This window comes from Brassica napus, unplaced genomic scaffold, assembly GCF_020379485.1.
Source record: "Brassica napus cultivar Da-Ae unplaced genomic scaffold, Da-Ae ScsIHWf_1233;HRSCAF=1760, whole genome shotgun sequence".
NCBI lineage: Eukaryota > Viridiplantae > Streptophyta > Magnoliopsida > Brassicales > Brassicaceae > Brassica > Brassica napus.
Window position 1 is genome coordinate 2,317 of NW_026014655.1, and position 15,118 is coordinate 17,434.

Below are 15,118 nucleotides of genomic sequence, written 5' to 3' on the forward strand. Positions count from 1 at the left end.
ACAAGTGAGCGCTTCCGGTGGTTCACTCTCTCCTAGTAGGAACCCAAACTTTGCAGATCCATTACCCTATGATGACTCCGCTGATGAAGGTGAGTGTACATACACCATCTTATTTGTATAATTATTTGGACCCCAACAACTTGTCAGTAATCTATATTTTAACCTCATTTGGAACAGATATCGCTGCTGAAGGAAATCAACATTTGTTTGTCAGGCAAGTCTTCATGGATCGAACTGCTTTCAAGACACACATGTCGCTGTATGCGTTGGCCAAAAAGTTCCCCTTTATCTGTCGTCGATCAGAACCTGGAAAAATGGTGCTAGCGTGTAAGGGCACCAACTGCGAGTGGAGAGTGTACGCAAGTAAGCTGGCCGGGTGTCCAACGTTCCAGATTAAGCGTGTGGATGAGGAGCATAACTGTACTGTAGACGAGCGCGGTGACTTCAAGAGGCATGCAACATCTAATCTGATAGGTGAGATGGTCCGGAACAAGTATGCTGGTGTTGGCGTTGGTCCTAAGCCAGGAACCCTTAGGGAGTTCATGCGCACTGATCACCATGTTCCCATAACATACTGGAAGGCTTGGAAATCTAGGGAAGTTGCAATTGAGAAAAGCTTTGGTAACACTAAGGACGCCTACAAGATGCTCCTTCTTATCTGGAGCAGTTGGCTCTCGCTAATCCTGGTTCTGTCGTTGCTATAGAAACAACACGTGATGCTGGAGACGTCCAACGTTTCAAATATCTCTTCATCTCACTTGCCGCTTCTGTTAAGGGTTATAGCTACATGAGAAAGGTGATTGTAGTAGACGGCACTCACCTTAAAGGGAAGTATGTTGGCTGCTTACTCACTGCTAGTGCGCAAGACGGAAATTACCAAATTTTCCCTATTGCCTTTGCTGTGGTTGATGGAGAAAACGACAGCTCCTGGACTTGGTTCTTCCAAAAGATTTGGAGGTCGTGGAGGATGGGTATGATCTGGTCTTGTCTCCGACAGGCACAAGTCCATCTACGCTGCTCTTCTGAAGGTACGATCACGATCTATTACTTGGATTTCAATGACGTGGTTATCTGATAACTAAAATATTAGCGCTTAAGTTATATGATTGACTAAACGAAACAGGATGTATTGCTATGTGCAGATGTACCCCCGAGCCAAGCATTTTGCTTGTCTTCTCCATCTGCAGCGGAACATCGTCACTATGTTCAAGAAGAAGCACCTAGCTTACTTGGTCTCGAAGGCAGCTAGGGCCTACCGTGTCTCTGATTTCTACAGGCACTTCAATGAGATAAAGATGGTCGACATTAACTGTGCTGATTATCTAGTCAGGGTTGGTTTCGAACATTGGACTCGGTCCCACTGTCATGGCTTGCGTTACAATATTATGACCAGTAACATAGCCGAGTCACTCAATGCCGCTTTGGCGGAAGCAAGGGGATATCCAATAGTTGTGCTTGCTTGATTACATTAGGTCTATGCTGATGAGTGGTTGTCAGGAAGGCGTGAGGCATCAGCTGGGTGCAGCGGTGTTGTGACGCCAAAGGTAGAAGAGCTGATGTCCAAGAATTTCAGTGTTTCAACTGGGTTGCTTGTCCGTCACATCAATGGGGGTGAGTTTGAGGTTCGTGGCATGGATGGACACCCTTTCAGGGTTGACCTTGATAAGAAGGTTTGTAGCTGCCTAGAGTTTGATATGCTCTTGATCCCCTGTGAGCATGCTGTCGCTGCTGCGATGCACTCAAAGCGCAGGATAGATGCTCTCGTTGGTGAGAAGTTCACGCAACACTTGGGCAGCTGCTTACTCCATGAGCATCAATCCCACCAGTGATTATATGACTCCAGCTGCTGAGGCTGACACTCTTGGTGCGCTGAACCTTGCACCGCCAAATACAAGACGCCCACCAGGGAGGCCTAAGAAGACAAGGATCTTCTCGCGTGGTGAATTCAAAGTAAGGGAGTTAACAATTTTTGGAAAATTTTCATTCTAGTTTAACAGTTAATTTGTTTATGGGTCCTTATTACTATATCTTGACACACTGGTTTGATTATGCAGAGTGGTCTCCGTTGGCGTCGCCCAAGTACTTGTAGGAAGTGCGGTGGAGCGGATCACAACCGTGCCACCTGTAAAATGCCAATATGAGAAGGTGTAAGTTATTAGGGGGCCAATGGAATGAAGTCTTTTGATAAAGGTATGATGTGGGGGCGACCGATTTTCTTTGTTTAATATCAATGCCTCCGACATTCTCCTGCGATAGTCCCAGTGAGAATGACGGTAATTCGATCAGAGATAAAAGGAATTCGATCTGGGAAAATGGTAACTTTATGTACTCAGCTTCCAAGCTAAAATTAATTAGCAACTACGTGAATGTTTATGATCTAATTTGGGCGTGAGCATACCTCGGTGTCGGCTAGTGTCTCTTCTTCATCGACTGTAGGCAGTTGAGCAATGCGGGATGTGTGCTCCTGAGATACTATGGGGGTGACGTTAAATCCTTCCACTTCCGTAACCACAACATGTTCCACGCTTTCGTGATCTGTAGCTACGCCCAAAGGGAGGTTGTGACTATTCTCTGTTGCCGTTAACTGTAAGAGGGTAGGACCTATTAATTATAATAATGACTACATATAAAGTGTAGCAGTTGTAATAAACCACCATATACTTACATCATTTGGGATTGAGAACTCTTGAACATCATTGATCACCTTGTTTATTACCTCGTCCGCTCGTAATTGGCTATCGTTGTCCTCACCGTGTAGCAATGGCTCTTTCCTTGTTAGTGGCGACCACGCCCCACCTGATTGATTTCCATGTTCTTTAGGTGATAGCAACGGTCCCGCAGAATTGGCAGTGTCAACATTTTCTCCCCCGCTCTGTCCTCTCCCACTAGTGTCTTCCTCGCGCACTGCGGTAGACATTTGTTTTCCAAGAAAACCAATGATGCTCCGAATCACTGCACCCTCCATCTTCTCACGTTGAGCTATAATAACTTTGCCAAGACTCTGCTCGATTTTTGCAGCTTCCCATGATAAAGCATCCGCGATTTTCTTGTTAATTATGCCTGCAATAAGGTTGCAATACGGCTGGAAGCACCAATGTCAACTGCATCCGTAGCGAGAACGTCGGGTAGGCTCTCTGGTTCCTTTTTATCTTTACCCTCTTTTTCTTTTTGTTTCTTTTCAGCCCTCATACGAGACAGATCGACGCCGGTTAAGCCCCCAACAAACATTGCCTTGTTGAAAACTTTGCCATTTTGAATTAGGCGGACAAGGTTATCGACAGTCTCATCGTCGACCTCGTCATCCCACTCCAACTGATTACGCGAGTGTGTAGTATCCTCAATCATGGATATGACCTCCGTCTGAAATGCATAGAAAATAAATAAGCAGCTGATCATTTTAGTGGTATGTGTCAATGGTGACGCTGATACTACCTACTACTATATATTTATAAGCTTAGTAGCCACTTAATATGTTGACTTATAATAAAACATGTGATCGTTAAGTGTTATAGGGTACGGTTACCCTAGTAGTGCAGTCGCATATAGAATGATGTAGGGGATTAGAGCAGGTTAGCAGACAATAATATTAATACCAATTACTTGTCGCTAAGTTATATTTTTAAACTTAGCATCTATTTTTCTCTTGCCTAGTACTACAGTTATTTAACACATATCAATCTTAACAACCACCATGTATCGACAGATGGTCTAAGTTTTAAAAAGCAAGCTAACCTTTGCCTCCTCATCTAGGTCTCTGGCGTGAGTTGGGTTGACATAGTATCAGACCGTCTTGGGCTGTGGCGCTGGGGCATCTGTTTCTTCTTCTACTTCAGCTTCAGTGTCATTACATCCCGACTCAGATTCACTGTCAGACTCAATCACAACAACAGGTTCTGACTGCGGGACAACCTCTTTAATCTGAGGAACGGCAGCCATGAATACAAGTTGAATGGCATCTACGAATCCAGGCAATGCAATGCTGGATTGGGAGAGTAAGATTTCGTCTTTCTTCTTGATTCCAGTTACCAGCATCTCAAATGTTACTCTCCCCCAGGGATAAGCAAGAAACTCACTGAAGTCACGAATCAATTCAACGTGCTCCGGGATAATACGGGGGAGGTGAGATGTCGGAAGTAAAAAGCATGACGTGAATGCAAGACATGCATACTTCAGCCGCATCTCGCGGTCTTTAACCTTCTTCTTTTTCAGCATTTCTATCGCTGCATCAACTGGACAGAACTTGAGAGACCCAAAGAGTTCACCCCAATATAGCTTCTCTGTAATAGGATTCTTCTTCCTTTTGATGTTCTTTTTGATAATCTTGTTGCAATTAAGCCCAGTTACATGAGCAAACTCTTGAAGAGACATCCTAATAGGTTTACCAGCGAACAAGAACCAGATCTCTTTTTTTTTCTTCACCCTGAGTATACGCACAATGACGAACTGACCAAAGGTACCTGAAAACGAAGGGTTTTCTGCTTGCGAAATGATCTTCCCAAAGGTTGTATTCCGCATAAACTCGACTTCATCAGGTTTCAAGACTTCAATTATGGAATCAATTCTCTTGGGTTTGTGGTAGGTGTTCACTCTCTCTCCAGCAGGTTTTTCACCAGCGGCAAACATGCGTTCTGGAATCTGTATCTCTTCCATTTCGTCTGTTGGGAACTTCTGAGATTTTTGGAGACTTTTGGAGAGAAAAATAGTTTTGTAACTACTTCAAGAATGAGAACTGATAACGGTGACTAGAAGGTGGAGACTTTACAATCGTCCTATTAAACTGACAAAAGAAGTAATTCAAGGCTCTTCAATTGCCCCCGGTGTCATTTGGGAAGATCTTGGTAGTACAAGTGATGTCGTGTGATAGGTCTCGCCCTATACTAGTGTCTGACATCAAATTTGCCAGCGGTGTGCTATGGTATAGGCGTTGTAGGGGTCTTTCGGTATATAAAAAAAAGGTACAGTAACGTAAAAGGTGAAATGGTAGTTCTCTAATTTCAGCGATTTCCGTGTGTATAGCACCTAATTCTCTATTTAATATTCTATATAAATAAATTCAGTACTGATCTGTAAATTGTATAAAAATATAAAATCCATTTAAATTGCCACCAAACACTGTACACTACAAGAAAACATCAAGGATTCTGAGGGAAAAAATCGTCGGAATTTCGTCGGAATATCGTTATTCCGACGCAATTCCGACGAAAACGTCGTCGGAAATAATTCCTCGGAATTTCTTTTTTCCTCTGAAATCCCTCGGAATTTTCCGACGGAATTCCGAGGAAATAAATTTCCGAGGAAATTCCGAGGATCCCTTGTTTGTCGGAAAAGTCCTCGGAATATACCGAGGTAGAACTTCGTCGGGATAATTCCTCGGAAGTTCATCGATCGATGCGTGTTTGGACATATATACATCGATCGATAGGAGTATACCGACGGACTTTTTCCTCGGTTTATTCCGAGGAACTGTTCCCTCGGTATATTCCGAGGGATCCGTTCCTCGGAATTTTCCGAGGGAGTTGTCCCTCGGAAAATTCCGAGGGAAATGTCCCTCGCTATATTTTTTAAAAAAAACGGATCGATCGATGCGTTTTTGTTCAAAAACGCATCGATCGATGTAGTGAAAAATATAATTAATTTCCTCGAATGTAAAAAATATTAATTTTTTTGAAAAAATAAAATTTCTGAAATTTAAATTCGAAAATATGAAATTAAAAGTAAAATTGAAATCATACTAATTAATATTCAAAGTTTCACAAATAAAAATAAAACATTCCGAGATTGGGGAAAAAAAAACTACGGGTCTGGCACGTCCGGGAACACCTCGTTCGGGTACATCCTCTGCATCATCTCCATCATTTGCTGGTTCAGCCTCCTCTGTGCCTCATAGCCCGCCTGTTGAGCCGCCATCTGGGTCTCCAACAAAGATATTCGATCATCTTTGTCCTTCAACTGAGCCGTAAGTACTTCTGGATCAACAAAGGGCGGTGGTGCAGAAGAAGGAGGAACCGACCGGGTGCGACGACCCAAACCGAACAAACGTCCCTTCTTCTTTGGAACCGACTGAATAGAAAAAAGCCAAATTTAGAAATTTAAACCAAGAAATAAATGAATTGAACTTTAAAAAAAAAGAACTTACGGATTCAACGATTTCGTTGATTCGAAACCGGGACAAGTTGGTCGAAGCCGTCGAAGCGTCATCCTCGGTTTGAAGCTGAGACACTTCGTCTACCACCTGAGTTTGGACCAGGTCGACCACGTCCCTCACAAGACCGTCATCAATCTGGCCGGTCTTCTTGTTGGTATACGCCCTCCTCATTAGGGCGAGATCATCGACCGGCTCGCCATCATTTTCTTCCGCCTTGAAAAAAAACATAAAATTAAAGAAACATTAGAAATTAGAAGAAATGCACAATAAATTTAAATTCTGAAACTCAAATAATTGAAGAAAAAGCGGTTGAACTTACCATGCGATCTCCGAGAGTGGCAATAGATTGAGCACCCAAGTTATGCTTGTAGATGCCCTTCCCTTTACGGTCGCTCCTGCGGTTGGTGGAGTTGGTGGAAGAAGTTTCTTTCGTCTCCTCCTTATCCCAATGCGCACACAACTCCTTCCAGACCGTGTCGTTCATCGACTTTGGGACCTTTTAATTAAAAAAAAAAAAAAAGTTTAATAAATTAAAAAATAGTTTAATAAATTAAAAAATTGTTTAATAAATTAAATCGAACCTTATTGATTTCCCACTTCTTCTTCCACTCGTGGATCTGCTTCCCATAGTTGTCCATTACTTTATGGACGAAGTGGTGATAGATAAAGAGCGTCTCATCGGAATTCCAGTTGAACTCTTGCTGAAAAAAAAACACAATTAGTAGAAAATTTATATTAAAGATTAAAAATATAAGTAAAAAATTAGAATACTTACCGCAAACTGACGAAACCACAGAACCTGCTTGTCGGTTGGGAAGTGAGTGAAAGTCGGATGTCCACTGTCGAGGGCCGAGTACATCATACGGTTGATCCATGCGCTGATCCCGTTCCCGGATCGGTTGAACCTTATTAAAAGAACAAACGGTTAATAATGAATCCAAATTTAAAGAAAAAAAAATGTTTAATTACCATGTTTGACCCCGTCCATGTGGATACGGAGTGAGATACGGAAGATGGTCACGACCGGGCTGTTGAACCAACTCCGCAACCCTCATCACTCCCGGAGGACCCGGAGGAACAGGAGCGGATGCAGCAGCGGGAGCGAGAGGAGCATGAGCGGGTGCAGCAGAGGGAGATGTATGGTTGGAGCTGTGGGGCGAAGGGGAATCCTGAAAATGGCTGGAATCCCGAGACTGGCTCCCCGTACCACCACGACCACGACGCTGTCGAGGCCGGGTCTGATCATCATGAGACCTGTAAATTAAAAAATATATATTTAATAAATACAGAAATATATAAATTAATTTTTTTATTAAAAAAAAATCCCAAATAATTTAATCACAGAAAAAGATTTATATATATTAAATTTTTTAATAAATATATAAAAATAGTTCTAATAAACAAAATAGTTTAATAAAAAAAAATTGTTTAATAATTAAAATGTTTTGTAAAATCCAAAAAATCGAATTTATATAAAATTTTTTTTGTAAAATCCAAAAAATCGAATTTATATAGAAAAATCGTTTTGTAAAATACAAAAATCGATTTTATATACAAAAATCGATTTTATAAATACAAAAAAAAAAAAATTATAAAAAAATTCTAAATCAATTCAACAAAACAAATTATTCAACCAAATCACAATTCTAAACCTATTATACAACCAAATCACAATCCTAACCAATCACCCTAACAAAAATCTATCAAAACTACACAAAAACCTAACAAATAGAACCTAAGAGAGTGGGATAGGGTCCTTACATGATTTGTGTAAGAGAAGAGGGAGATCGCCGGAGATATCGTCGGATTTCAGGGGGAAATCGCCGGAGAGAAAGAGAGGAGTCGCGCAGAGGAAGAAGAGAGAAATGGGGAAGAAGAAGGGGCTCGTGGTTATAAAACCTAGGGTCCGACGGACATTATCCGTCGGAATTCCGTCGGAATTCTAATTTCAATTTTCGCGAAATATTTGCCCGGTAAAATGAAAATATTCCGAGGAAATTCCGACAGATAGTAAAATATCCGTCGGAATTTCCTCGGAATATTCCGAGGAAATACCGAGGAACTAGTGTTTGGGGTTTCAAAACATCAATTTTTTTGCCGTATTTCATTTCTTATACAATTGTAATGCATACCATTGAGGATTCTTTGTATACATGAGCATAAACCATGAAATAACAAATTTCAAAACTAATTGAAAGTATTCCCTTTACCGTTCGTTAAAAGGTATAAGTGTTTCTCTTATGTTGCGAGATTTCGTTCATACAATCGGAAAAGTGTTAATTATACGGTAAGGAACAAATTTTTGACTTCATAATGAACGTAAGACACTTAATAAGGGTTATATAGGTGTTATTCAAACGGCAAAACGTTGTTTTCGGTTTAAAAACCCTATTTCCTCGGAATTTCCTCGGATTATTCCGAGGGAACTCCGACGAAACCCTCTTCTTCCTCGAAATTTCCTCGGAATATTCCGAGGAAATTCCGACGAACTAGTGTTTGGGGTTTCAAAACGTAATTTTTTTTAAAAAACGCATCGATCGATGCGTTTTGAACAAAAACAAATCGATCGATTACTAAGATGGCCCGGGCCGTAAGATTGTGATCGATCGATGAGAGTATCCCATCGATCTATCGACAATCTGAATTGTTCCTCGGAATTTCCTCGGAAAATCTTGTATGTTTTTTTAAAATGCATCGATCGATGCGTTATAGAACAAAAACGCATCGATCGATTACTAGGATGGACCGGGCCGTAAGATTGTGATCGATCGATGAGATTAACCCATCGATCTATCGACAATCTGAATTGTTCCTCGGAATTTCATCGGAAAATCTTGTATGTTTTTTAAAAATGCATCGATCGATGCGTTATAGAACAAAAACGCATCGATCGATTACTAGGATTACGGGGCCGTAAGATTGTGATCGATCGATGAGAGTAACCATCGATCTATCGACAATCTGAATTGTTCCTCGGAATTTCGTCGGAAAATCTTGTATGTTTTTTTAAAAATGCATCGATCGATGCGTTATAGAACACAAAAACGCATCGATCGATTACTAGGATGGACCGGGCCGTAAGATTGTGATCGATCGATGAGAGTATCCCATCGATCGATCGACAATCTGAATTGTTCCTCGGAATTTCCTCGGAAAATCTTGTATGTTTTTTAAAAACGCATCGATCGATGCGTTATAGAACAAAAACGCATCGATCGATTACCAAGATGGCCCGGGCCGTAAGAATGTGATCGATCGATGCGTTATAGAAACAAAACGCATCGATCGATGCGTGTTCGGAAAACAGAATTATAAGGCAAAACCCGACCTTTTTGGATCTAAACCTTAGAACTCTCATCCCCTCCGATTTCCCCTATAATTCGCCCCCCCCTTTCTCTCTCTATAATCATCCGATTTGAACAATTTTGGGCTCTATTCCACTTGATTTTTCGAGCTCTACCTGATTCCTACACTCGTCTTCACCCTAAGACAGGTATACTCCGCGAATCTCCACATTCTGAAATCGTGTTCTTGAGCAATTTTTGGGTTTTGTGAATTTCTTATTTCCGTGTTGATTCCTTGATCAATATGCATGAAACAGATGTTTAAACATGGAATAGAACACAATTGTCTGTGATCAACGAGTTTGGAACATGATTTGAGATGATTTAGGGATAGAGAATTTTTTCAATTTCGTTTTTTTTTATCACACACTCGATTTGCTTTTCATTTTCATGTTGCTTGCTTCTTAATTGATTATAACCATGTTGAGAGCAATGATTCTATTTTGTAGAGAATGAAGCGCACGAAAACATCAGCAGAAAAAACACACAAGAAGCGGGTTCGTCACAGCTGGAGAAGCAAAGGCGCAAAGAAGTGGGATAAGTCTGATACCACCCACTACAACAACATGAAGAAGGTAGCCGTTCCGGCTACACAACTAGCATGTCCTGAGACGATGACAATATTGGGAATCAAAGACATTGAAGGACTCGTTCCAGAACATGGGTCTAGGCCAACTATGCAACCTCAAGGAACCCACTTATCCGGAGTTGGTACGCCAGTTCATAGCATCCGCATACGTCACCCGTCCCGATGATAGCCATCAGGAAGGTTTTCTGGCATTCGTAGTGCAGAAAGTATACTATGAGGTATCTTTCACAGACCTCTGCGGACTAGTTGGATTGAGTGGGGGGGGGGGGATGGCATATGGTCTTTATTGGACTTCAGAGCTGTTGAACTTCTGGAAACGATTGGCACAGGGGTTTATAGATCTTCTCAGGCAAAGGAGTCACTTATCCGGAGCCCAGTACTGAGATATGCGACACGCCTCATTGGCTCATTGCTATACGGGACAACCACAGCCGCATCAGTCACGCAATGGGAGTTGTGCCTCCTGTACCAAGGTGTGAGGCATTTGCTACCGGCATTTGGAAACTCTACATTCCCACCTGCTACTGCCTTCAACATGGGAGCGGTGCTGGCCGCAAACTTAGCAGGATACAAGGGGAAAGTAACCAAATCCAAGAGCAATGCATGTGGATTTGGTGCAGTGATTACTCGGATCCTTAGACATGTGGGTGTAGACTGTGAGAACCACCAGGTAGCACTGGACAGATCGAACAACATTGCTTGGAACTACCTGGATGTCATTTCTCTAGTAAGTAAGGAGTTCATAGCTGGTCCCCACTCGAGGATCGATCGGGATGGTCCTTACGTCTACGTATTCCAGGACCGAGCGAAGAAAAACACTCTACTGCCACCTGCCTCAGATCGGCCTGACTGCTCTACTTTCAGAGGCTGCAGTTGAGTTTCTACCCCCTGCTACCGCACTAGTAGACAAGCCATCCTTCTTCACGCCAAAATATCAGACCAAAGGCAAGGGCGTGGTTGATGAAGAAGGACAAGATGAGGCTGCACAAGCCATTCCAGATGATTCACAACCCCATCAGCTACTCCCATCAGACTCCAGCCAGTACAAGCTGCAAGAGCTTCCACCGAACGCCACTTCGCGCCAGCAACAACATTGGAGAGATCAGAGCATAAAGACAAACAACGACATGCTACACAAGATCTGGGCTGCCATTTCACGTATCAGGCCGTGTCGTTGCCAAAAGGATGATGTAGTTCATCGGGACAACTCTCCATCCAGCTCTGGTTCGGGTTCGAGTGGTACACACAGGGTAAGAAAGAGGTCCAAGAGACCCAACGATGCAGGAACATCTGGAGCAGGAGACGAGGAGTAGGAGCTATCACCGGCTATTTTATTTTTTTTCTATTCTAACGTTTTATGGTCTTATTTTCTGTTAATTTTGAACTGAGTTTTTTTTTAGGTTTCTTAATTATGAGTTCGTATTTCTTTTACATGGTTTCTTGTTTTATTTGGTTGTGTTTTGTGTAGCTTTTAATTCGTATTCAGCTTTGCCTTGCTAGATAAACCAAATAACTATTATCCGAGGAAAGAGGTTATATCAAGTGTTCCTCGGAATTTCCTCGGTATTTCTTAAAAAAAAAAAAATAAGTTCAATGGTAGTCTGTTTCCGAGTCATCATCACCAGATGAATCTGAATCTGGATCTTGGTGAAACTCTCCAATCACTGGTTCATCCTCTACGTGAACGACGGCTTCCTCTCCAAAGTCGGTTAAATCGACTACAAGGCCAACTCCAGCTAAATCTTCTGCTGCACTACAGTTGCCGGATGTGCTTGGTTGTAGTGGGTCTTCCAGCTCAGAACTTCCCTGAACTCGGCCTCTCGGGTTGAGTCTTGTAACAGTAACCCATGGATCATCTCTGTTCCTTACCCGGGGGTACTTGATATAACAAACCTGTAACATTTAGAAAAATTATAAATTAATACACATGATGATGAATCATTCTGAATAATTAACATTTAATTACCTGATCGGCCTGGGAAGCAAGAATGAAAGGATCATAATATTGCAGCTTTCGCCTCGAATTTACTGATGTAACACCAAATGCATCTGTTCTCACACCTCGATCTGGGGTGTTGTCGTGCCAATCACAATAGAAAACAGTACAGCGCAATCCAACCATGCCCAAATACTTGATTTCCAAAATCTCATGTATGTGTCCGTAGTATACATCATCTCCTGATGCAGAACAAACGCCAGCATCATAAGTCGTACTCGAACGTCTCCTCTTCTGAGTTGTGAATGCATATCCTCGAGTACAAAATCTCGGATATGACTTCACAACAAAGTTTGGTCCAACGACCATCTCACGTATCCAATCGTCAAATGTTTCACCTCTGGCCAAACCAGCAGACACCTATTAATAGCACATATATATATTATATCAATAAATGTGAATTAGTATAAATATGTGATAAAATATATTTTAATTTGTTTAAAGCACTCACATAAGTAAACATCCATCCAGTAAATTCTCTCTGCTTCATTTCTTCTAGTTCGTCCTCTGTGGCGTATCTATACTCGAACCGCTTTTCTGCCATGAAAATCCTGTATATGATGACAATAATGTAATTAATTAAGATTTAAATTTCAACTTGTTAAAATAAAAATTTGTAAGCTCATTTATTTACCTCTCATATTGAAGAACGTCTTCGCAGTTGGTGAGCAAATATGTTTGCAAATGACTGCGCTCCTGCTCAGTAAGTCGACGGTCCTTTGGTTTTCCGCTAAGTCGTCCAACGTCTGTGAAAATGTCTGGAACCGTAACATGATATGTTGCCCGTTCGCCTCTATCATCATGCCGAGCAGGTCTTCTGTTTTTGGTCTGAACTTCTGCTGGAAAGTAGTACTCGGCAAAGTTTGAAGTTTCTTCATTGATCATCTGTGCGACTATAGAACCTTCCACCCTACTTAAATTTTTCACCATCTTCTTCAAATGGAACATATACCGCTCATACAGATACATCCATCTATACTGCACAGGACCACCAAGTTCCAATTCTCTTGCCAGGTGAATAACAAGATGCTCCATAACATCAAAAAATGAGGGAGGAAATATCTTCTCAAGGTTGCACTGAATCACGGCTATGTTAGTCTTCAAATTTTCAATACCTTCAAGAGTCACTGATCTCGTGCATAAATCGCGGAAGAAACCACTTATCCCTGCAATTGCTTCATGAACATTTCGTGGTAATAGTTCCTTGAAGGCGAACGGAAGGAGGCGCTGCATCATTACATGGCAATCGTGGCTTTTCAAGCCAGTAAACTTTCCTTCCTTTCTGTCGATACAGTTACGCAAATTTGATGCGTAACCGTCTGGAAATTCCACATCGTTTGAAATCCAATCAAAGAACGCATCTTTTCCCGCTGCATCAAGTCGGTATATGGGAAAAGGAGCCCTACCATTCTCATCAACATGAAGTTCTGAACGAGCACATATATCGACTAAATCCAGTCTTGACTTCAAATTATCCTTTGTTTTACCTTGAACATTAAGGATCGTGTTCATGAGATTGTCAAAAAAGTTCTTCTCAATATGCATGACATCTAAATTATGCCTTAGCAGATGATCCTCCCAGTATGGCAGATCCCAGAAAATACTTTTTTTGTGCCAGTTATGTAGTTCTCCAACAGCATCTACCGGAAAACGCTCATGTCCACCGACTTCTGGCGTCCTTTCTGCACCAAAATCTCTTAGTTGTATCTTCAAATCTTTCCCACAAATTTCCGGAGGTGGACTGTCAAACACCCTCTTGTTCTTCGTAAACAAATTCCTACTCCTACGATATGGATGATCAGGTGGTAGGAATCTCCTGTGACAGTCAAACCAACACGTTTTCCTTCCGTGTTTAGTTGGAAAGCATCAGTGTTATCTTGACAATATGGACATGATAGCCTTCCATGCGTTGTCCATCCAGACAACATACCATATGCTGGAAAATCACTTATTGTCCACATTAGTACTGCCCGCATTTGAAAGTTTTCTTTACACGAAACATCGTATGTTTCAGCACCTTGAGCCCATAGTTGTTGCAACTCATATATTAGTGGCTGAAGAAACACATCAAGTGATCTCTTAGGATGCTCTGGTCCGGGAACGAGAATCGAGAGAAACAAAAACTCTCGTCGCAAGCACAAGTTTGGGGGGAGGTTGTATGGTGTAAGAATGACGGGCCATAGAGAATACTGTCTTCCACTCTTGCCAAACGGACTGAAACCATCAGTACATAATCCAAGGTAGACATTTCTTCTCTCATACGCAAAGTCGGGATACTTTGATTGGAAATGCTTCCACGCTTTTGCATCTGAAGGATGTCTGATCTCACCATCTGTTGAGTGCTCCGCATGCCATCTCATTGGTTGCGCTGTGCGTTCAGACAGATACAACCTCTGCAACCTTTCCGTCAAAGGTAAATACCACATCCTTTATATGGCACTGGAACTCTTCCACTCGTATCTTTATAACGAGGCTTTCCACAAAATTTGCATGTAACCCGCTGTTCATCCGCCCTCCAATAAATCATGCAGTTGTCGCTGCATACATCTATTACCTGATACGATAAACCAAGACCAGCTACGAGTTTCTGAACCTCGTAGTATGAACCAGGAGCTACATTATCCTCGGGTAGAATACCTTTTACAAAATCAGCAATCGCATCCACACAGTCTTCAGCCAAATTATAATCTGTTTTAATGCCCATCAATCTTGTAGCAGATGATAAAGCTGAATGACCATCTCTGCAACCTTCGTACAATGGTTGCTTTCCAGCATCCAACATATCATAAAATCTCCTAGCTTCTGCATTGGGTAAATCTTCCCCTCTAAAATGATCATTTACCATCTGCTCAGTACCTACACCATAATCTACATCCGTTCTAATTGGTTCTTCTAATCTAACCGCTGGCTGAGGTTCACTAGTACTACCATGTTCATAATCAGTTTCCCCATGATGATACCAAATTTTGTAACTTCGTGTAAACCCACTCAAATATAGATGAGTCCAAACATCCCACTCTTTAATAACCTTTCTATTTTTACAA

General features: G+C 41.7%; 2 protein-coding genes across 2 annotated transcripts; both read right to left on the reverse strand.

Moving 5' to 3' along the window:
- Positions 1-2,301: 2,301 nt before the first annotated feature.
- Positions 2,302-2,987, reverse strand: LOC125596584. Its single transcript, XM_048771678.1, has 2 exons — positions 2,666-2,987; positions 2,302-2,584 (listed from the first exon to the last, which is right to left on the reverse strand). The coding sequence occupies exons 1-2, from the start codon at positions 2,963-2,965 to the stop codon at positions 2,378-2,380; spliced, it is 507 nt and encodes a 168-aa protein (XP_048627635.1). The 5' UTR covers positions 2,966-2,987; the 3' UTR covers positions 2,302-2,377.
- Positions 2,988-3,130: 143 nt separating this feature from the next.
- LOC125596583 lies at positions 3,131-4,805 on the reverse strand. Its single transcript, XM_048771677.1, has 2 exons — positions 3,733-4,805; positions 3,131-3,360 (listed from the first exon to the last, which is right to left on the reverse strand). The coding sequence occupies exon 1, from the start codon at positions 4,648-4,650 to the stop codon at positions 3,781-3,783; it is 870 nt and encodes a 289-aa protein (XP_048627634.1). The 5' UTR covers positions 4,651-4,805; the 3' UTR covers positions 3,131-3,360; positions 3,733-3,780.
- Positions 4,806-15,118: the final 10,313 nt, after the last annotated feature.

Bases quoted from the DNA above. Each gene is read 5' to 3' on its own strand.
- LOC125596584 (XM_048771678.1), bottom strand. From the start codon at position 2,965: ATGGAGGGTGCAGTGATTCGGAGCATCATTGGTTTTCTTGGAAAACAA. The intron at 2,585-2,665 runs GTAAGTATATGG...ACCCTCTTACAG, and splicing joins AGTTCTCAATCCCAAATGAT to TTAACGGCAACAGAGAATAG.
- LOC125596583 (XM_048771677.1), bottom strand. From the start codon at position 4,650: ATGGAAGAGATACAGATTCCAGAACGCATGTTTGCCGCTGGTGAAAAA.